At 37.4% G+C, this 23,039-nt stretch overlaps 1 protein-coding gene across 1 annotated transcript in view; it reads left to right on the top strand.

The window, feature by feature from the left end:
- The window catches only part of TM9SF3 (transmembrane 9 superfamily member 3), a 55,331-nt gene that overhangs the window by 22,415 nt on the left and 9,877 nt on the right, over nt 1-23,039 (top strand). Inside the window, exons 6-11 of the mRNA XM_037050845.1 lie at nt 3,917-4,048; nt 5,531-5,697; nt 8,690-8,784; nt 11,735-11,865; nt 19,219-19,358; nt 20,700-20,768. Of these exons, the coding sequence (XP_036906740.1) occupies nt 3,917-4,048; nt 5,531-5,697; nt 8,690-8,784; nt 11,735-11,865; nt 19,219-19,358; nt 20,700-20,768 (734 nt within the window). The remainder of the gene's footprint in view (nt 1-3,916; nt 4,049-5,530; nt 5,698-8,689; nt 8,785-11,734; nt 11,866-19,218; nt 19,359-20,699; nt 20,769-23,039) is intronic.

A 23,039-nucleotide genomic window follows, 5' to 3' on the forward strand; every position in this document is an offset into this window, starting at 1 on the left:
AGCAGGAGGAGGTGGGATCTGTTGTACAAGCGCAAGGATTATGTCTAATACAGTGACCGCAAGTACAGGTTTAGGAGCTCCAGCTAAATACAGTGTCTCTGCCACTTACTGTAACTTTGGTCAAATTACTCAGTTCTTTAGCTTCTGTCTCCTTAGTAGTGAAGGAAGGATTATAATGCCTTGCAGAGGTGCTGCTGTGAAAATCCATTTGATTCTATGTATAGAATACCTAGTTCAGCATTTGACACACAGTAGGTACTCAGTAAGAGGCAGCACAGGTGCTGTCATTCGCTATTTATCTCCAGTATTCTAAAATTCGTGACAAACCTGGGGTGCTGCTTTAAGATTAGAAACACTAGTGGGGGTCCTGAAGTCAGCAGTTTATGGGATTAGTAACCCCTCTTGGGACATCTGATTTCTTTGGCCCGGGCTAGCATGGCTTAGTGGATTGGATGCTGGCTTGTGAACTTAAGGGTCACTGGTTTGATTGCAGACCGTGGCACGTGCCTGGGTTGCAGGTCAGGTTTCCCAGTTGGGGCTTGCAAGAGGCAAGGTGTATTTCACACATTGATGTTTCTCTCCCTCTCCTCCTTCCCCTCTCTCTAAAAATAAAAAAATAAAATCTTTATAAAGAAAAAGAATGAGTTAGCATCTTTTAAAGAAGAAAAAGAATTATTTTCCTTGGTATAATTTGTAACAATCACACAGTTTATAAATTTTTGAATAAAGGGACATTATAAAATATCAGGTTATTAGTAGTACATTATAGGGGATATTGGTTTAAAGTTCTTATCTTTGATTAGAAAAGAGTAGAGAGTTTTGTTAAACTTTTTTTAAAAGATTTTATTTCTTTATCTTTAGAGGGGGAAGGGAAGGAGAGAGGGAAAGAAATATCAATGTATGGTTGCCTCTTGTGCAATACCTTCTGGGAACTGGCCTGCAACCCAGGTATGTGCCCTGACTGGGGATCGAACTATGATCCTTTGGTTCACAGGCCCACGTTCAAGCCACTGAGCTACACCAGCCAGGGCTAAACATTTTAATATAATGAGAAAATCTTTATTACTAAATAGTAACTATATAAAATATTTTTTCTCTTAAAAATTTGATAAATTAACTGAAAGCAGAAATGAGTCAAATAATCTTTTCTCTTGTCCTCTTTTTGGGTCATTAATTTCCCAGGGTGGGAACAAAATGAAATCTTGGGGAAAACCTGCAATTATACACTGCTTTTGAATGATTTTGAATTTTGAATGATACTTTAGTGATAAACTTAAGTTTTTATAACTTTTTAGCAAAATTTTCAAAATACAGTACATTTATTACTTTCTTTATAATATCAATAAGTATTCAGTAAACTATTGACTGAAGAAAGCAGTGATTTTATGAAGAGGCAGAGGCAACTGTCTCTAGTTTTTCAGGGAGAGCTGTAGCTTTTGTAACTTGCCTGAATCCTCAGAGTGGGTAACAGCCAGGACTGTCCTTCACCCTAGTGCACAGCTCAGCATGTTAGCCCAAGTTAGAATCTCTCCTAATTGTACAGGGCACCCTTCATCTTAAAAATTCTATGTATGTACTTACAGAAGGGTAGAGCAGCATTATATCTGTGAATAACTGGAATATGTCAGTGAGAGGTTTTATGGAAGAGAGGGTTTTTGAGTTGGGTTTTTAACAGTAGATAGAATTGGCAAAGGCAGAAAGAAGTAGGTCCCATGTGAAAAGGAATCATGAGAAGGACACATAGGTGGAAGTGGGTATGGGTCTTGTGGGTCACTGAAGAAGAATGGGTCGGAATGGAATGTAGGGTACAATGGAAAGAAAGTCTGGCTAAAGTGAGGTAGCCATATTACAAAGGGTACAGAATATTAGGGAAAATAGTTTAGATTTGTGAGGAAACAGGGAGTGTCACTAGGTTTTAGAGTAGTGACATACGAACATGATGCTTCAGAAAGATGCGCTGGGGACACTTTACAGGACAGATTGAAGGAAGGGGAGAGACCAGAAATATAGGAGGCCATTAGAACTATCAGGGTGTGAGGTGATGGCAAGGGAATGGAGAGGAATGGGTAATATAAGAGACATCAAGGGAAAATAAAAGCCTAGTAATTATTACCAAGGTAGTGTTAGGATATAGAAAGAACCAGAGGTAATTTCAAATTTTCAGAGCCAAAACTTAGAACCATTGAGAGAAGTTAGAAATCAGAAGCAAGTTGTTATATGTGAGACAGAAGAGTAATAATTTACTTTAGGGCAGTCTAAAATTCCAGAAAGACACTCAGGTGGTGATCATGGTTAGCAAAAGTCTGACACATGAATGAGAGAGAGGGACAGAGATTTGGGCCAGGGTGGGGTAGGTGGCAGAGGGTGTTGCCATCATCATTGGAGTGCTAGGTAAAAGTTCTGAGAGCCAGAGGAAGTCTCTGCAGAGTGATGATACTAAAGCCTGTGGCAAAGTTCACAGAGGGTGGGAGGAGCAGGCAGCGAGGATGAACGAGGAGAAGCAGCAGTCAGTGAAGTAGGATGGTGGAGTGTCAGCAAAGGTCAAACGTGACAGAGACAGCAGAGAGTGAGGGCAGCTGATTAACTTCTGAATCCACTTAGAAGTTCATTGCCTTTGAGAGAAATTCTGTGGGGCAACATGAGGGGGTACTATGTTTAGGAATAAGTGAGGGAAGTAGAACCTATAGTCTCCTCATTTGAAAACTGTTGGCATTGAAAGGAAGGAGATAAGAAGATTGAAAGAGGGAGTGTACAAAAGATCAAGCAAACACTTTAAAAACTAGTAAGTTTTAATTTTTTTTAGTGTTTTATTAGATGTCAGGCAATATGCTATGTGCTTTAGATTCTTTATCTTGCTTAAACCATATAACAGCCCCAGGGAGTAGGTACTGTTCAGGTAGGGACCGGTGGCAGTAGCTGATGCTGGAGAAGCGTGTAAGTTCAGGGGTGTAAAACGAGGGGGAAGACACCTCAAGGAGTGGAAGAGACTAGAGGCTACTAGGAGATTGCTTTAAGAGGAAAACAACTTTGGGGAGATAGGAGGATAAATACAGAAAAATAAGTGAACATAGTGCCTTGAAGAAAGAAGGTTAAGTTTGGATCTATTCCCGATGGGCTTTTGGGAATTAAAGTACAAAGGAATTGCTGGACAGTGCTTCAGACTTAGTCGAAGCCGGATGCACTCAGTTCTGTGATACACTCAGATACAGTAGTTCCTTGTGATTATATGAACCAGAATCTGGGCATAATTTTGTGACATGTGTGGGTGAAGTCCAAGTCAGGAGCCTTGGGAACATTGCAAAACTGTGGGGTACCTCAGTGTTCTCTGCACATGGATAGCCAGTTTGGAAAGGAGTGAACAGTGATGGCAACAGAGTGGAGGAGGACGAACTGGAAGTGACGCAGATTATTCCAGAAGGTGGCTGACGTCATGGCAGCCAACTGTGGTGGTTTAGTCTAAGGAGATCTTCAGGTTGTTGCTCAGTTAGAGGGAAGGGAGCTAACACTTAATTATTTACTGCTCTGTGCCAAGCATGGTGCTACACTTTTTATGTATGTTATTAAACCATACATACCACAACATAGTATTATTTTCTTTATTTTTTGATGTAGGAAAATGGGGTTACATAGCTAGAAATTAGCAGAGCCTGTGCTTTTCAGGCCTTTTGACTTTAAAGTACCATGTTCTTTCCTGTAATGTCTATAAACAGCATGTTTTTTAGGCACCTGAAGCTTACTGTAAAGAAAGCCTATCACTTTCTATAGTGAATACTCATCCCCAGTGAGTCTGAAGTTTGGGTTTTTATGGCAAAATTTTAAAAGATATTTTTTTGCATTAACATTCTGTGGTTATAGAACCTGTGAATTTTGTGACTGATATTTTATGTAGGTAATACTTTATTTTCTGTTATTTTAGATTCATTGGTTTTCAATTTTCAACTCCTTCATGATGGTTATCTTTTTGGTGGGCTTAGTTTCAATGATTTTAATGAGAACTTTAAGAAAAGATTATGCCCGGTACAGTAAAGAAGAAGAAATGGATGACATGGTGAGCAAACATTTATATTTTATTTATAAAAACAATTTAAGTCAGTATTGTTTTGAATGTTGGAATAATAGGTCCATGGTCTTGAGGTCCAGTGAGTTTCAGAATTCAGAATTTTCAGGTTTTAAAAAGGTATAAAACTCTTGGAGGGGTCTCTAATGAAATCTTAATAATTTTTTCAGGAAAACATTTGAACGTTCACCCCAAGTGGGATGAACAGGTAAATAAGCTGTTATTAGTTCAGTCCGAGGTTTGCCACAAAATAAGGGTGTGTCAAACTTACGAACCAGACTTTCAGAACTTTCGATTTCAAAATTTCACCTGGGAGGTTGTAGACCTGTGTTGGCATCTTTCTAATATTGTTAAATATTGCATAAAACTCAGGGAGTGGGCGGAAGGGTCAGTTTGTATTTAGTTTAATAGTTTGGGATGGGAGCTTGTTTTTTAAGTTCTTTTAAAAAATTGTAGAACAATGTTGTGAGAAAAAGTACTCTTTAGAATGTTAATGGTTATTCCATGTACATATGCTCCATTGTTAAATAAGCTGGGAAACAGTTAAAGGGATTTAAATTTTAATATGCTGATGTGCATTGTGAAGTATTGGAGGGTAGATAAATGGGTGCTTCTCAAACATACTGACCAGGATCCCCCACACACACACAAATACATTATACCAGGGGACTGGTAATTCTTTAAAAACACCGTTTTAGGTACTCGCTTACTCACATTGAAAAAGGAAAACTTGCCCTGGCAGTTGTGGCTCAGTGGGTTGAGCGCCGGCCTGCAGAGCAAAGGGTCGCGGGTTTGATTCCCAGTCTAGAGCACATGTCGGGGTTGCTGCTGCCTGGTCCCCAGTGGAAGGGTACGCAAGAGGCAACCACATGCTGAAGGTTCTATCCCTCTGTTTCTCCCTACTTTCCCCTCCCTAAAATATATATAAATAAAATCTTTTTAAAAAGGGAAGGAAAAACTGAATTCTTTTTAAAAAATACTGTTATTTAACTGTCTGATATTTTCCCCATATGTTTTCTTAGGTTCCAGGTTCTAAAGGACATTTCTGTCTTGTTAGGGCATCTGGTACTGCTGTTGATACTCAGTTCTTCTCCACCTGGCCCTGCCCCCGTAGGAGCCACAGTCATGATGTAGTCAAATGGCAAGAATAGTGTCTGAAAGTATGTTAAGTGTCAGTGCACTATTCTCCTAATTTGACCATTTCTTTTTGTTTGTAGACCATTTCCCTTTTTCATTCTTTAGAGATTTTCTGAGCACAACGGGGAACCAACTTCCTGGGCCTTGGTAAAAATTACTAAGGCAGTGATTATTTTAAATTTGCAAATTCATTTCTCGACATTTTGAACCCTTTGAAATAGCTATAAGTTCGGAGAGAAGAAATGTAAAATTATGATTATAATTGTTCACTTATTTCTGTGCTTTAACTTTTTTCTGAATGATTTTTCTCTTTTCATTACGTATTTATGTATATAGGATCGAGACCTAGGAGATGAGTATGGATGGAAGCAGGTCCATGGAGATGTGTTTAGACCATCAAGTCACCCACTGATATTTTCCTCTCTCATTGGTTCTGGATGTCAGATATTTGCTGTGTCTCTCATTGTTATTGTTGTTGCAATGATAGAAGACTTATATACAGAGTAAGTGCTTGGTACTTTATTGTATTTTCTGTTGTTGAATAGTTTAAATCATTTGAACCTTTTAAGTCAATCATAATTAAATATCTGCTTATTTCAATAGTTAGAATTTAAATAGCACGAACATCATTATGGCAGACAAATTAAATAATGAACAGTAATCTTCAGGTATAAGTGTATTTTTGTTACATGCTAAAACTTAGTAGACCCTTAGTGAGCATTTTGTTTGGTTATAAAGGTTACGTCCCTTAGTGGTATGAGCAGAGTAGAGTTTCTTATGGTTCAGAATTCTTTGACAAACCGAATAGGCATTTTTTTGAAAGCTGAGGGTGCAATTAGGTCTTCATAAGAAGCACAAGGTTTTCATGGTTAACTGAGTTCTTTGTTTTTACCCCCCAAACTGGGAGAGTGTAGAATAGAAGAAAGCATCGTAAGTAATAGTAAAAAGAATGGTGGAGAGGGCACATGAGGTTAGAAAAATAAGTGGTTAATTTCTTATTCTATCTTTACATGGTTTCTGGTGCATTTTTTTGTGAACAAAACCAATTGTAAGAAACTCTGATTCGAGATTTTTCGATTCTAAGAAAAAGTACATTTACAAACATCTCAGGTCTCTGTAGAGTCATCACGTAATGGTGTGCTCAGAGCGCCATGGCCCCAATGAGGCAGGCGCACTCTGAACCCTGGCAGCAGAGGTCACCATGCAGGTGCTTCCCATGCTGCCCCGTGAAGTCCTCAGTCAGAATGACACTCACCTCGGGTTCTATTTTATACCTCTATTTCAGGTCATAATGCATTCTTTTTTATGTATGCCTGGCATTTGGTAGACAAATAATAAATTGTCCACTGGATGGCTCTTTAGTTCTATATTAATTATTAACTACATAGCTGGGGTTTTTTCCCCGCTAGACAGTAAGCTCTCTGAGAGCATTGACTAGGTTTTAACTTATCTTTGAATTCTCAAAGTACCTACTTGAACAACTTTGCATGTGGAAAGTAGTCAGTCAGTGCTTCTTGAACTACAGTTGAACATGTATTAATCAACAAAGCTATTTCTCTGTAGTAGTTGCTCTTGTCTTTCTTTATGTAACCTTTGCAGTTTAATTACCATATAAGCACTTTAAGCTAATTGACCAAAACCTAAACTTCTGTGTTCTAGTTAGTTCATATTTTAGAATATAATGTTTCAGATTAACTAAATCCCAAATACAAGAAAAGCATTTCAAATCTACCAAGAAGTCACGCTTTACATTAAACACTGGTTACATTCATCATTTCCGAATTGACACTGACTGTACAGTCACAATCTTAGGACCTACTAGTCGGTAACCTCTCCCAGAAACTAAGTTTTTGCTTTGTTTCTTCTCAGATGTTAGTGTTACATTTTGGCAATTCATTTTTTAATATGCAGCTCTTCTGCTTATAGAGAAATATAAGAAACTGCCTCTGTAGAGATGGTATTAGTAGAAAAGGCATGCATTGGTGTTTTAGCCTGTCATTACTGTCAACGGTTGTTCTGTGTTGTGCTTATTTGATATGCACGTACTCACATGGTAAGTACTAAAGCTGTGAGTAGTAGTATGGTCAGAAGAACTAACATTATTGGGGTTCCATGTCAAGTGCTTTATGCACGTAAGCTCCTTTAATCTTCACATGAGCCCTGTGGAGAGACTATTGTCTTTATTCTGTAGATGAGAAAAGTAAATATTGTAAAGGTTAATAATTTGACTGAGGCTACACAGCTATTTGTAAGGGGTGTTTGACTCTAGGTATTCTTACTCTAGAATTTATCCCTTAATTTGCTATGCTATGGAAATGAAAATAGACATCCAGTAATAAGAATACAGAGTGGTAAGAACATGAAAAACTTGCATATAAAATATAGGGTTGATTCTAAAGAATTAAAAGTAGATTATGTAAAAGAAAATTACTTGGCCTCAGTGATGACCATAGCAATCAGAGAAGAAAAAAGTAGTTAGGTAGAGGGTCAGCATCAGTGTGAGGCCGATTAGTGTGGTACTAACTCTCGAGAAGGCACAGTGTGTGAGAAGGTGTGGGGAAGTGAGTAAAATCCCACCCCTGCTACTGTCCAGAAAGTTTGTGTGGAGCGGTGAGCTGGCAAGTGGAGCTACAGCGCCTCCTCAGATGTTTCTCCTTCTAGTCTTGGACAGAGGAACAAGGAGGATAGTGTCCTACCTCAGCAGATTTTTCGGTGTAGATGAAAATAGTCTGTTTTGGGTCGGAAATGTCTATAGAATGTTTATGAATGAAGAGGTTGAGGGTGTGTCTGATTTTTTAAAACTGTGACTGATATACTTCCATTTAGTGGAAATGTCTCTGGGGACTGCAGACTTAAGTTCCTGGTGGTTGGTTTTGGACTCTCAGTCACATGAGCAGCCTTACCTCTCTGCTAATACCGAGACTTCTGGCTGGTGTCGGACTGGTCTTAGACCGAAGCAGCCTTTCAGTTTTCAGCATCCTTAGGCCTATGTCAGCCTCACAGTCCCAGTTATAAATAGAAAATGGGTTGAAACTGTTAATGATAGTCTGGGAGGAATAAGTGAACACTTGCATTGTTTAACTGGCTCTTGAAAAAATGAATTTGGTTTTTAAGCTGGCTCTGAGACCCATGATCTTTTAAATATGGGAATGACACGCTCTTATTTACTGCCACGTTTATATTTAGCTGTATATTGATGGAAATTAAATGTTGCAATGTGACTATTACACATCCACTTTTAAGAGATTAAGTGCAGGTGTTTGGGCAGAGGAGCGACCAGGCAGAAGGTGGTCAGTGTATGAGAATTGTATGCCCTCCCAGTGCGCTCATTAAGGCAACGTTCTTGTAACTTGTCTTTAAAAGAATGTTTTGTGTGTGTGTGTTCCTGTTAAATTTATCTTTGAAGTTAAGCTAATGTTAATATGATAGACTATATGATACGTTCTTTAGGTTGTTGGTTTTAATTTGTCTTACATGTCCTTTTGCCTTTTTCAGGAGGGGATCAATGCTTAGTACGGCCATATTTGTCTATGCTGCTACGTCTCCAGTGAACGGTTACTTCGGAGGAAGTCTGTATGCTAGACAAGGAGGTAACTTACAAGTTAATCACTTTGTATTTTTAATTATAGGTGCTAATATTTTGTGGTGAGGTATTTGGAATTTAAAGTGGGTGGTACAGGCGTTGTAAAAGCCTTTGCCATCTCATGTCACATAATCTTCACCAAACCTATTATGTGTTATATCCTGCTTTTATGGACCCCCTGCATTTTATTTCCTAAAATTGTGAACAATTAACAGGTTATCTCTATTATCTCTGTGCATTTAGGCCTGAGGAACATGTAGGAGAGTGTATTTAAGTTGTTGATAATATTTTGCTCTGAGGTACCTATCTTCCCCTGTGTGCTCCATGGGAGACCTCCTCATAGAGGGTATAGCTTTAGGGTTGAATATAAAGGTATGTTTATGATTTATGGATAAAGTTTCTGAACAGTGGAAGGAGAATAGGAAAGAGAGCTCTTTGTTTCTGTTGACTCTTAAATATTTATCAAATGACTCTGCAGAAAGATTTATTTTATTCTGTGTCACAATCTTTTGCTAAGAGCACTTCATCTTAAATGCTCCCTTGCTTCTCTACTGACGAGACCTAGAAGGATGGAGAGTACATGGAATCATCCGTGGATGATACCAGGGTGCTTGTTTCTTGCTATTTCTTTCTGTGATAGATGGCATTGAAGTTATTCTTAAGTCCGTTGTCTTCCCTGTAATTGTCCGGGATCAGAAAAGTACTGAAAGTAGTAGATTTGCATATTTCAGGTTATGAATGAAGGGTTGTTGTAAGACCTTAAATTCACATTCCTAATGTGATTTTCCCAGCCCATCCTAAGCAGTGTCAGCATTGGGGGATCCTGTCTTGTCTTAGTACACCAAACTTACAGGTTATAGGAGCTCAGAGCACAGGATCATTTAAAATTCCTCGGGGGTATCTGGTTTACTATTTTCTTTTTATTGCTCCTACTAGACGTAATGTGATCTGTACCTTCAGTATAGGTAATGCTTTGGCTTGCCTGAGGCAGTACACTATGAATTCCTATTTTAGTGAGGTGTTCATTCAGTCTCTGTAGTCTGCATTTCAGATAGGGAGAAACGAGGGTCTTATCCTACAGGACCACCATCCTAAGGAAATAAGGATGCCTAAGGCAGCTTCTACTTTGACTTTGATGTGGAGACTAGTTAGGCTGAGAAGTTTTCAGTTTATGAGCCCCAGAAAGGTCTCCACAGCAGAAATAGGTTTATTTAAAACAGGAAATTTATTTCTACATGGACATACATTTTCTTTTAATCTGATTGCAAATTAAAAACACACAGCAAGCTTGGCTATACTTACATTTAAAATCTGACAAGAGTTCAGACTAAAGCCCCTAGGGGAATCATGTCTTAACCAAGAATAATTTAAAGGTTCTCATCTGATTGACAGTGCCCTGAGGAGGTTTGATCATGTTCTGATATTTGATCTGTACTATCCCTAAAAACTAGGTTAGTTTCGAGGTCAGCCCAGAGAAGCAAGAATTTTCAGAGTTACCTCAGGATTTGAACTACAACAAGGCCCAGGGTCTTCACACTGTCCTTGGTCACTGGGTAAAACTAGACCCAAGTTGAGGCCCTGGTAGCCTGGCACTTGAGCAGAGTCTTCAAAGGTGTGGGGAGTAGTAAGCACTGCAGTGCAGATTCCTGGGCCACTGATTATACCCAGTGGAATGTAGGTGGGGCTCTTTGACCATCGGAGGGAAGGAGATAGAGGTAAATATGGAAATTATTAATTAATACTTGCTTGAATCTGAGAAAATAATAGAAAGTGTAGGAAAAGAGAATGCTAGGAAAGACTTGGAATTAAATAGGAGAAATAACACATAACATGAATCAGTGGCTACCCTTTTCATGGTATTCAAATTCTGGGTATTAGTTTGTAAAGGAGGAGTTCTTGAAATTTACCTGAGAAAGAAATTAAATAAAGGAGAAAGTTCAGAATCAAGGAGTTTTTTTTGGAGAAATGTCAAGATTTGGGACAGTAACTCTATGAGACAGATATTTAAAAAGAGCTTTCTATATAAAAAAACAAAGTTAGGTTATCACTTGTTTCTCCTGTAGCATTGTCTGTTTGGGCCCCTCTTTCTTACGGTTGCGGGGCTGAACTGGAGGAGTGACCCAGTGTTCAGTCCGCGGCAGTGCACTTGCTCGCGCACTCTGCTGTGTTAGAAAGAGTCCCTTGGTGCTTTGTTAGTCACTGAATGTGACTTAAACTTTTCGATTACATAGTTTACAAATGCCGTCCCTTTATTATTTAAATAATAGGTTCTCACCACACAGAATTTTGGCAATCCAAAGAGGTGTAAAGAAATAATAAAACTTACAAACCTGTAGTTCTTATTGCTGAGAGAGCTCAGGAAACATATTACCTTTTACTTTTAAGACACAGAAATAAATGTAAATGTTTATTTATATTCATAACCAGAGAGCTAACAGTAAATTTAGGGACCATTTCACCCAGAGGGTTTTAAACTTTTTTTTTAAGTGGTGAAACCTCTCTTCAGTGAAGCCTCCCCGAAACCCCAGTGTGTAAAACTGTTGCAAATGGACTTGTTCTGGTTGAAGCTCTCTGCTTGGGGATGTGGGCTCTTCCTTTTTTAATGGCTCCCTGGGCACCGCTAGGAAGTTCCAGGACTCCAAGCGACTTGTAGCCCAGAAAGATTGAGAGGCTTACCCTCTCTCAGCAGTTCATAGCAGTTCAGTGGCAGAATCAGGACAAACCATTAGAATATTTTACTAACAGTTTATTGCTCTTTTTCAGTGTTTCTATTAGACATGCTTTACCAGCTGGAGTAGTGTTGACTAGTTATCGTTCTGTAATAGTTATTAGGTCAGATTTCAAGTGTTTTATGTTAAAATTTTAAATAATTTGGAACTAAATAATCAGCCCTTTAAACATTAATATATGCCTGTTGGTCTATTTCTTTGATTTTCACTGTTTTTCTCCTTTTCCAGGAAGGAGATGGATAAAGCAGATGTTCATTGGGGCATTCCTTATCCCAGCTATGGTGTGTGGCACTGCCTTCTTCATCAATTTTATAGCCATTTATTACCATGCCTCAAGAGCCATTCCTTTTGGTACAATGGTAAGTTGCTCGAGTCATACTTTTAAACTGAAAAAGTACAAGAATTCTAATATGAGGCCTGCTGTCTCTCCAAACTACTTCTTACTGAGGTCTTTTTTTTTAAAGATTTTATTTATTTTAGAGAGAGATGAAGGGAGGGAGAAAGAGAGGGTGAGAAATATCAGTGTGTGATTGCCTCTTGCACGCCCCCCAGGTGGGGAGCTGGCCTTCAACCCAGGCATGTGCCCTTATTGGGAATCAAACAGGTGACCCTTTGGTTTGCAGGCCAGCGTTCAGGCCACNCCTGCTGTCTCTCCAAACTACTTCTTACTGAGGTCTTTTTTTATAAAGATTTTATTTATTTTAGAGAGAGATGAAGGGAGGGAGAAAGAGAGGGTGAGAAATATCAGTGTGTGATTGCCTCTTGCACGCCCCCAGGTGGGGAGCTGGCCTTCAACCCAGGCATGTGCCCTTATTGGGAATCAAACAGGTGACCCTTTGGTTTGCAGGCCAGCGTTCAGGCCACTGAGCCACAAAAGCCAGGGCATACTTCTTACTGAGTTTTGGTAGATGTAGCCAGTGCTTACTCAGTACTAGAAAGTTAGGTGAAGGAGAAAGTTCTTGTTAGTCTTCACAACTCTACAGTTGCACCTTTTTTTTCTTGATTTTGTGAGCCAGTAAAGTGAAAAAAGTCTGTCTTTTGAGTATGACAGAAGAGAACACTAAGTTTTTAAGGAGATGAATGAACTTGATGAATATATTTTAGACAAAGAATAATGACATATCAAGAAACATGGATGTTTTAAAGTGATAGGTGAGTATAGTGGTAGGAAGTGAAATTTCCTTATAGTGCTTTTTTTTTCAGGAGCTGTGTTTTATTTTTAGAACCTCATTAAGCATTTATATATTGATATTGGTAATATGTGTTGCTATAGATATTAAAATCATAGACTGAAATTTTTTGAATTATTTAAATATATTAAAACTAAAACACAGATGTACTGGGTGCTTTAACTCTCTGCTGCTTTACATAGTTAATCCAAATTTTTCCTTTTGTTAACCTTTTTATAAGAAACAGAATTTTAGGCCTGGAGTAGACTTTAGCCTTCATGTACACTTGGTGCACACATGCACACGCGTCACACACGTACACCGGTTGCAGGGTGGTTCTTGCTGCTCAGACAGGTCATACAGATAGTGAATGGCAGAACTGCAACTGGAACCCATATCTCTTTCTGAATTTTAATCTTGTTTTGGTTTTCTTTCTGTTGTGTGAGAGTTACGGAATAGTTCACAGAAATTCCATATGATTTTGGTGGTTTTATAGTTCAGGCTAGGTTTTCCATAGACATCTGCATATACATTTTTTACTAAGTGTTTAATAACTTTCATTAGGGAATGTTTTTGAAAATTCCTATATTTTTCTGTGTATAAAGCACACCTACATTTTTGGCCCAAACTTTCAGGTGGGAAAAATCTTTTGTTTTAATTTTTTAACTCAATTTTTTATTCACATATATTTGGTTACTTGATTTTTGTATTATAAAGGAGTTTTAGCATTTATTTTTGAACATATTATGACATGAGAAATTTTATGTAACAAATAATTATGAAACACAGGAGCAGATACAAATTATTTCAGGTATTACCCATATATAATGCACATCCTTATTTTTCTCTAAAAAATTTGGGCCAAAAAATGTGTGCATTATACATGGGTATTACAGATTTGGTAAAGTAAAAGTGCTAGGACAACTTAATTTCTCCTTTTCAGTAGGCTTTGGTAGGCTGGAAGAACAAAGGTTATAGATAATTATATCTTGTTGAACAAGATGGACATTAACTAAACAATTATAGAATTAAAATATTAGGATGATGTTCTCCATAATATGTCACATACTATTTTTTAGTAGAATGGGACAGATATTCATGACTTTTACCTATTCGGATAATAGTTAATGACTAAAAGCATAATGATCTGATGATTAGACTGGAAGGACAGGGTACGGGGGAAGAAGCTAGTGATATGGAGTGATGAAGACAAGCCTCTAAAACAGACTTAGCTGACTGCAGTGATGTGCCAGATCTAACAAGATAAATGATAAGGATGGATGCATTTGCATAGCATTTTGTAGTTTACAAAACCCAAAGAAATAGGCAGAGCTAGTGCTAAATGCATCATCCCTGTTTTATAGAGGAAAAAACCAGGACTTAGTAGTAATTGAGAAAAACCACATTTTCTTTGTTGTGGTGCTGGTGGTAGTGATGATGGAGTTTTGTGGGGGGGGTTTAAAATCTTTTTTTCTTTCCCTTGTGCCAAAAGTACTTCTAGCTTTATTCTGAGAGTGACGGATAGCCTTTGGTGAATGTTTTATGTCCCCCCCCCCTTTTTTTTGGTCTGTATGTTTTGTTTGTATGTATTGAAGCTTGAGGTATAATTAACATATGGTACCTTATTTAAAGTATACAATTTGATGAGTTTTGAGATATGTATATATTTGGGAAACCATCATCACAATAAAAAAAAAGGTACTTACCAAATCCAGAAGTTTCATTTTGTACCTTTGCAGTGAAATCATCCCTTTTTTTCCTCCTCTGTCCTTCCCTTCCCCATTCTCCGGTGACCACCAGTCTGCTCTCTGTCACTGTAGATTAGTTTGCATTACCTAGAATTTCATATAAGTAGAAACACATAGTAAGTTCTTTTTTTGTCTGTTTTCACTCAGATAATTCTTTTAAGATTTATTGATGATGTTGCATGTATTGATCATTTGTTCATTTGTATTGCTCATTAGTATTCTGTTGTATGGAAATAACTCAGTAATGCACATTGGGGTATTTCCAGTTTGGGGCTATTATACCGTCCCGTTACGAGTGTTCGTGTGTGGGTCTTTGTGTGGACATGTGTTCGAGTTCTCTTGGATAAACAACTGCAGTGGAATGGCTGAGTCATACGGTTTAACTTTTCAAGAAACTGCCATATTTTTCAAAAGTGGTTTTGTTCTTTTTCATTTGCACTAGCACTGGGTAGGAGTTCTAGTTGCTCCATTATCTCTAGCACTTGATATGGTCAGTCTTTTTAATTCGAGCCATTCTGGTGGATATGTAGTGGTGTCTCGTTGCGGTTTTAATTTGCATTCCCCTTAGGACTAATCATTATTGAGCATATTTTTGTGTGCTTATTTGCCATCCATGTATTTATTGAATGTTCAAACTTTTGCCAGTATTTTAATAGATTATCTTGTTGAGTGATAAGAGTTTTTAATATATTATAGGTGTAAGTCATACATATTTTGCAAGTATATTCTCCCATTTTGTGGCTTGTCCTTTTATTCTCTTATGTGTCCTTTGAAGAACAAATTATTTTTTTAAGTGAAAAATTTTTAGATTTATTTCTTTATTATTGGAGAGAGGAAAAGGGAGGGAGAGAACCATCAGTGTGTGGTTGCCTCTCATACACCCCTCACTGAGGACCTGGCCTGCAACCCAGGCATATTCCTTGACTGGGAATTGAACCAGCGACCCTTTACTTCACAGTCCAACTCTCAATCCACTGAGCCATATCAGCTAGAGTGTGAAGAACAAATGATTAATTTTGAGCTCTTATTTATTGATTCTTTTATAGTTCATACTTTTCTGTCCTATTCAAGAAATCTTTTGCTAAACCAAAGATCAGGGAGCTTTCTTTGTGTGTTTTCTGTTAGAAATTTTATGGTAATAGGTCCCTGATCCGTTTTTGCTTAATTTTGTATATAGTGTGAGGGAAGGGTCAAAGATTTTATTTTGTTTATGGCTGTTCAGCTGTTCCAGCACCATTTGTTTAAAAAAGTCCCTTTTCTCCACTGAATTGCCTTAGCACTTTTGTTGGCAATCAATTGACTGCATGTGTGGATCTGTTTCTGGGTTCTGTTGTGTGTTGTTGAATGATTTGTTCTGTTTTGATGCCAATACCACACTGTCCTGTTGACAGTTGTAAGTCTTGAACTCAGTTCTTCTTTTGCAGAGTTGTTTGGATTTTTTTTAGGTTCTTTGCATTTCCATATAGAGTTCAGAATTGAATTATTAATTTCTACAAAAAGCCTGCTGGGATTTTGATTGGGATTGTGTTGAATGTATAGGTTAATTTGGGGAGAATTGACATTTTAATAATACTGAAAGTCTTTTGATTAATGAACACAACTTCTCTGCAATGTTTTATACATTTTAGTGTTTAGGTTTTGCATATCTTTTGTCAACTTTAAGAATTTCATATTTTTGTGCCTTTTGTAAATGGTATTTTTTAAATTTCAAATTCTGTTTGTTGCTAGTGTGTTGATAAACAGTTGATTTTTCTATATTGGCTTTGCCTCCTATAACTTTGCTAAACTCACTTATTCTAATTTTTTGTAGATTCCTAAAGATTTTTTAAATAAATTATGTTATCTGTGAACAAAAACATTTTTACTTCTTCTATCTAATCTTTTTTAATATTAATGACCTTCTATAAACATTTTTTGTATTATTATTTTTAAATTGTTATTCAAGTACAGCTATCTCCATTTTTACTCCCCCCCCCCAGCCCGCCCACACACACACACACTCTCCCCTCCCGACCTGTGTATGCCTTTTGCTTCTCTTTCTTACTTTGTTGCACTGGCTAGAACCACCTTGCATGCAGTGTTGGATAGAAGTAGGGAGGGCATGCATCCTTGACTTACCCCCTACCTTAGGGGACAGTATTCAGACTTGTGTCCTCAAGTAAAAGGTTGTTTTGTTTTTTAGGTGCCCTTCAAGAAAGATCCCTTCTAATCCTAGTTTGCTGAGGTTTTTAAAATTGTGAATGGCTTTTCTGCATCTTTTGAGGTGATCTATGATTTTCGGGGGCAGGGGGCATTCTGGTAATGTGAATTGCATTGATCTTTTAATCTTAACTCAATCTTACATTCATTCCTTTGATAATCTTCAATTTGTTATGATGTATTATCCATTTTATATATTGTTGGATTTTATTTGTTTGATTTTGTTGTTTTTTTGCATATATATTTATGAGAGTCTGTATTTTTCTTACAGTATCTTTATTGCTGGTTTTGATATCAGGGTAATACTAGCTTCACCCGCTGTGGAAAACAGTGTGGAGGTTCCTCAGGAAATTGAAAGTAGCGCTGCCATGTGATCCAGCAGTTCCACTCCTGGGTATTCATTCAAAGAAAATGAAAACATAGAATAAGTTTTTAACTTCAAATCCAGTGTTTCTTCTATTATAGTACTGAAATGACCCAAGAAACAGAATGCGAGTTATTTATTAGCATGTCTAAAATATCTGCTTAAGTGGGCTTCTTACAGGTATTTGTGTTTGAGTTGGAGGTGCCATGGTTATTAGATACTATTGTCAATTAAATTGAAGCTAAATCATTTTTATATAGATATAAAGTCATAAAAACATACGAGCTAGATATGGATGATAAAATTGTCTATTCTGAGCAGATGTTGAAGAACTGTGTAAGCATAATGGGTAACAAGACTGTATTTCCTCAGACTCACCTATGAGCAATTACTGCCTATAACCCTAAATAAAATTTATATCCTTTAGCATTCTAAAATAGGCCATTTCAGGTTGCTTTCCCTCTTTCTGCCCCAAAAGGCCGGTCTGGAAGCAAAAGAATGTGTAATAGCCACATTGTTGGTTTGTAACTGAGATTGAGATGAGTTGACCAGTTGGTACCTCTGTGGGTTTTTACGTATTGATGGGCAGTGCTTGTTTGTAACTGGGTCTTACGTGGATGTGGGAGGCCCTGGACCTGGAGTCAGTCTTTCCTCTCCCTGCTGCCTGTTTTCACTCTCCATTGGTCCATGAACGGTGGGTGACCTGCAGGCTAGGGGAGGGCCCGTATTGGTTTGTGTTCCAGAGTTTTTGCCAGTGCATTGGACTAATGGTTTTTTAGCTCTTAGCTGCTAAATTTAATTTTAAAATAAAATCTTACTATGGAAGCAAAATACAGAAGAGATACAAGCATGATTCTATTAGTATAAATAAATTTTGTAAATTTGATATTTTAACATTTTAAATTTGTGAGCAATAAAATTGTGATGAATATAAATCTAATATCAAGGGGTATAATAGTTCAGTTTTATCTTCATCAGCAGTTTATTTGGTTGAATATCACTATTGAGAGAAATTCTGGCTTCACGGATGATTTAGCTCCCTGTGACTTTTTTTTAAAACAGCTTCCCTGTTTTTAAAACAGCAATTTCAGAGTATTCTTCAAGTAAACTCATCCAGAACTTGAACATAAAGAAGTAGAAAATTGCTTTCAAAGTTTAATCACTAACAGCTTCTAACAAACTGCTCACATTTTATTATCTTATATTTAAAAAGTCACATAAGAAAAGGGGAAAAAACCAAATGGTAAGCAGTTAATAATGTCTTGATGACATTATTAGGTTTATAGGTTCCTGTTTATAGGTTCCTTTATTAACTGTTCTTCATTTCTCTTATTTCTTCAGTTTTCATTATGCTTTTTTCCTCACTTTTACTTTCTATTTATTAGAACCCCAAAATGTATAATTGAAAGAGATCTCAGAGGTGATAGAGTCCTACTTCATTTTTCAGAAGTTCAGAGTGAAATGATCTTAACCAGATACTGGCTTGCAAAGCATTTGAGTTTGTGTCTTTCTGTACCCAGATTTATATAGAGAAAAAAAGCTACAAAGTAGTCAGTATTTTCCCAACTGACTTCTTTGGTTCTAGAATCTTGTCATGGCCTTCCTAATAACCTCAGACTTGGAATTACTTATAGACAGTTACTCATACCATTTTAGTAATGACACATATGTAAGAAATAGAGCTACACTTCTGTTGTTATGAACCTAAGGCGGTCTAGAATAGAAATGAGCATGATCTTTGGGACAGGCAGATCTGAACTGAAACTTTAGTCTGGCTGCCTGCTAGCCTGTGATACCATGGCTGTTACTTAGCCTCTCTAAGCGTCATTTTCTTCATTTGCAAAATAGTGAAATATATGTAAAGCTCTTTGTGCATATTAGGAGCTCAATAAAGTGTAGCCAAGTAAGTTGGCTATAATGAGGAAAGATAAAGGATGTGTTACAAGAATGACAGCTGAAAAATGAAGGAAGAGAGAAAAAGAACATAGCAGAGACAGTATGGAAGAATAGGGGAAATGAGGAAGTAGAAACACTTCAACTTAATGTTAGTTTATTTTAAAGCACAATCTTTTCTTATTTTTTAGTGTATATTTTGTACAATTTTAACCCATATTGAACCTAAATGTTTTCTTTTGTGATTCAATTGTGTTTAAATTTTTAAGTGTACCTTTTATTTATTTTTATTATTGTTGTTCTTCTGAGTAATGACACACATTTTAATTTAATTTACAGGTGGCTGTTTGTTGCATCTGTTTTTTTGTTATTCTTCCTCTAAACCTCGTTGGTACAATACTTGGCCGGAATCTGTCAGGTCAGCCCAACTTCCCTTGCCGAGTCAATGCTGTGCCTCGTCCCATACCAGAGAAAAAATGGTAAAGAGAACACGAATCTCACATGCTTGTTTCTCACAGTATAGACTTTCTTAAGGCTGTTATATATACCTAACTTTTAGAATTGTCATATATTTATAAGAATGGCTCTCTTAAGTTTTAACTTAAGAATTTGTCTTCCGGTATTTTTCATCTTGTATTTTTAGAAGTAGTAATAAACTTTATCCTGACTTCACTTTCTGAATATGGGTGCATTTACAGATGAGTCACATGCTTTGATAAGGACACTTGTGTGTAGAGGTGGGTGAGAACTAAAGCTGCATCCATTTTATAACTGCAGCATATAGGCCAAGTTTGACCTGCTGCTGTTCCTACTAAAAAAAAAGTTTTGTTGGAACATGCCTGCTTGTTCACATATTTTCCATGATTGCTTCTGCAATGCAGCATTGGAGTTGAGTAGTTACATCTGAGACCATGTCACCTGCAAAATTTGAAGTATTTACTATCTGAACCTTTACAGAAAAAGTTTGACAATTCCTCATTTACAATTCGATTTTCCTTTCCAGATATTTTATTAGTCTAAACAATGCGGACACACATTTATAGCCAAATATATCCTACCATTTGAGAGATTAATTAGGGTTGAGACCAGTTGTAATTTGCTAACTTGCCATCTTTATCTTCACTTTGGGATAGTATAGAATAAATACATTGTCACATTGTATGCACGAAATGCGTTCTTGAGGACCTGCTGTAACTCGAGATTAATTCTGACAAAGGGCGACAAGTATTTCTGTTTAACAGGTGAAGAGACTCTTCTGTTGCCACCATGTAAACATTTGTGTTCACAGTTTATTTGGCCATTCAGCTTTTAATTTATGATTCTTGGTGGATTTTTAATTTGAGATGATTTGTATTTTTTCAAATTTTGGAAATAAAAGGAGATGTCATTAATAGGTTTATATTTCTAATTCTTTTAATTCAAATTTGAGTAGAATGGGAACTCAATTTATATATATATATTGCATCTCTCTTGCTTTCTATAAGTGAATGCCTATAAAGTTCTTAGAAGATATTGAGAGATGTAGAAACAAGCAGACACTTGAGTCTTTTTTGAATTCTGCCGCTGGCAAGAATTTGTATTCCCCAAATTCTTATCTCAGCCTTTAATGGTGGAGAGAGTTTTGACTGTATTCTAGGACTAATTCAAAGTCCCACCTCTGCGTTGTGCCTTCTTGAATTTTAATTTCTTCTACTGATTTGTTTCTGTCCTTTAAATTGTTTTTTAAGTATCAAGCATCTGCTTTCTATATCAGGATTTATATGGTATAACATAAAATCAAATCATGCTAGAACTTTACTGTTAATTTTAATATTTTCCAGGTTTATGGAGCCAGCGGTTATTGTTTGCCTGGGAGGAATTTTACCTTTTGGCTCAATCTTCATTGAAATGTAAGCTTTGGCAATGTATTTATGCTTTGAGGGATTTAATTGTAATTTGAGAATTTAGGAGTTAGAGTGGGATAGGAAAACATCTAACAGAGTTAGTCTGCTAGTTCCATGGGAGTCTGTATGTCTTTCTAAAAGTAGTTTTTTTACTTTGAGAAATATTCAGGTGAATTTTATGCTTTTTTGCATTATGTTCTAGATCTCCCTCATTTTACAGGAATTCTTAGAAATCAAAGCATGCATTGTAAAGAATGCTAGACCACCTTTTGATCACATGAATGACATAAGGAATTACTGGCTTTTACTGTATTTTTTAAATTTTCTGAGGGTTCAGAGAACTAGGTAAAACCATTACCTACCAGTCAGACTATCCTGATACCTTTGGATGCATAGCCATTCCTGGTTTCCCTCCATAGGGACCTGCAGGAGTGCTGGGAAATGTGTGTGTGTGGGTTTGGGCGGGTGAGGTATGCCACCTTGTGCCCACTTTACCGTGCTTCCCAACTGCATCCTTGGTTACCTCCGCACATGTCAGCCCTTCTTTCCTCAGCCTGGGTTCCAGTGTTTCTTGATGGGAATTCTCTGGCATCTTAGGCAAGACAGTTCTTCGTGTGGGACTTTGTCAAGAACTGCAGTCATGCATCTCTGGCCCCTGCCCATGAAATGCCAGTCATTGTGACTGCTCAGAATTCCTCTACACATTTTAAAAAATTGGCTCGTGTAAGGCAATTATTAAAAAAGATACATACATAGCATTTCATTTTTAACATTTTATTTTAACAAAACAACTCAAGGTACATTCTTCACTGATTTTTTTTTTTTTTTTAATTTAAAGCCCAGGTCTTTGATTTGTATCTAGTTGCTGTTTCCATCATTTTCCCTTTGACATTCATTATACATCTTCTATGTTTGTCTTTTTAAAGTGGAACAAGAACATAAAGACCTGTCTGAAGTCTTTCTAGATTGGAACACTTGCCCTTCAGTCTCTTTTATAGCCATCTTACCCACACCTAGTTTTGGAACTTTTTTTTTTTTTAGCAATTCACTTTATCGAAGTTTTCCAAAGCATTCAAAATAATTTTTATAGAAATCACATATCCTTTTTTATCTTACGTTTGTTTCTTGGTTTCTATGAAATGTAATTAAATTGTCTAATTATACTAACAAGTACAGCTGACATAGATTTGGGCATACTGTGGGTGGCCACCTACCAGTGGTGGGTTAGTCAGTACCTTGCAGAGGGATTGGATCGGTGTGTGTCACTACAGCCCATGGGTTAAGAAGCCATTTCAGGAACAGCTTCTGTCCTTTCAGTCTGGACTGCTGTGTGTCCTCCCCCTGACTTGACCCCTGACTATTTTTTCATTCTCCTCCCATCCTCTGTTCCTTCTGATTCATACCTCTTCCTGCTCCTGCAGGTCCTCCTTTCTGTTAGACAGCCTTTCTGCTTATCTTTAACTTCTGTTTTGACTTCCTTCACACCCAATCTCTGTTTGGTAGTCAAAGTGGTCTTTTTAAGGTATCAATCTGATCATACCACTTCTTTGCTAAAGACTTCTCATTTTCGTGGAGGTAAGTCCAAACTCCACAACATGGCCCTGTTCACATCTCCAAACTCATCTCTTGGCGCTCACCAGTTCATTTGAGGTTCTGACCATACTGACCTTTGATTTTTTTTCAAAATACAGTGAATTCTCTTGTTTGTGAGCCTTTGCCTTTGCTGTTTCTATGCTTGGAACATTCTTCTAGCTCCCTCTCTCTTATCCCTCACACCCTGTCCCCCACATGCCTTGTCAGATTCTTCGCCCCCTCCCCCTCTCCAAGTCCCACCCAGCCAAACCAGTAAGATGCCCCTTTTAGATGCACTGGTAGAGCACATGTCACGTGCATCGTGATTGCCCCCTTTACTGGTGTTCCCTTCTAAACAGCAATCTCCTTGGGGGTGGATACCGTGTCACCTTCACAGTTGTATGGTCACTGCTTCCCTGATATGTGGTGGGGACTCTGTAAGTGTCCTGAGAGAATGAACGATGAACAAATTGACTAACAAACATCTAGAGAATGAGAGATAGAGGCTAGAAGACCCTTTGTAATTGAATGATAACTTGGATAATAGAATTAGAATGAAGGGCCTTTTTTTAGTGTAAAGTCTTTTTAAAAAATTTGTATTGTGTGATTCCTGTAATGTAAATACAAAACACAGGCAGAACTGTACTGTAGAACTGTTGAGGGTTGTGGGCGTAGGTGGCTGAGTGGGGACCGCTCCGTGTAAAC

This window comes from Sturnira hondurensis, unplaced genomic scaffold (genome assembly GCF_014824575.4).
Source record: "Sturnira hondurensis isolate 20B ecotype Veracruz unplaced genomic scaffold, ASM1482457v3 Scaffold0006849, whole genome shotgun sequence".
Lineage (NCBI taxonomy): Eukaryota > Metazoa > Chordata > Mammalia > Chiroptera > Phyllostomidae > Sturnira > Sturnira hondurensis.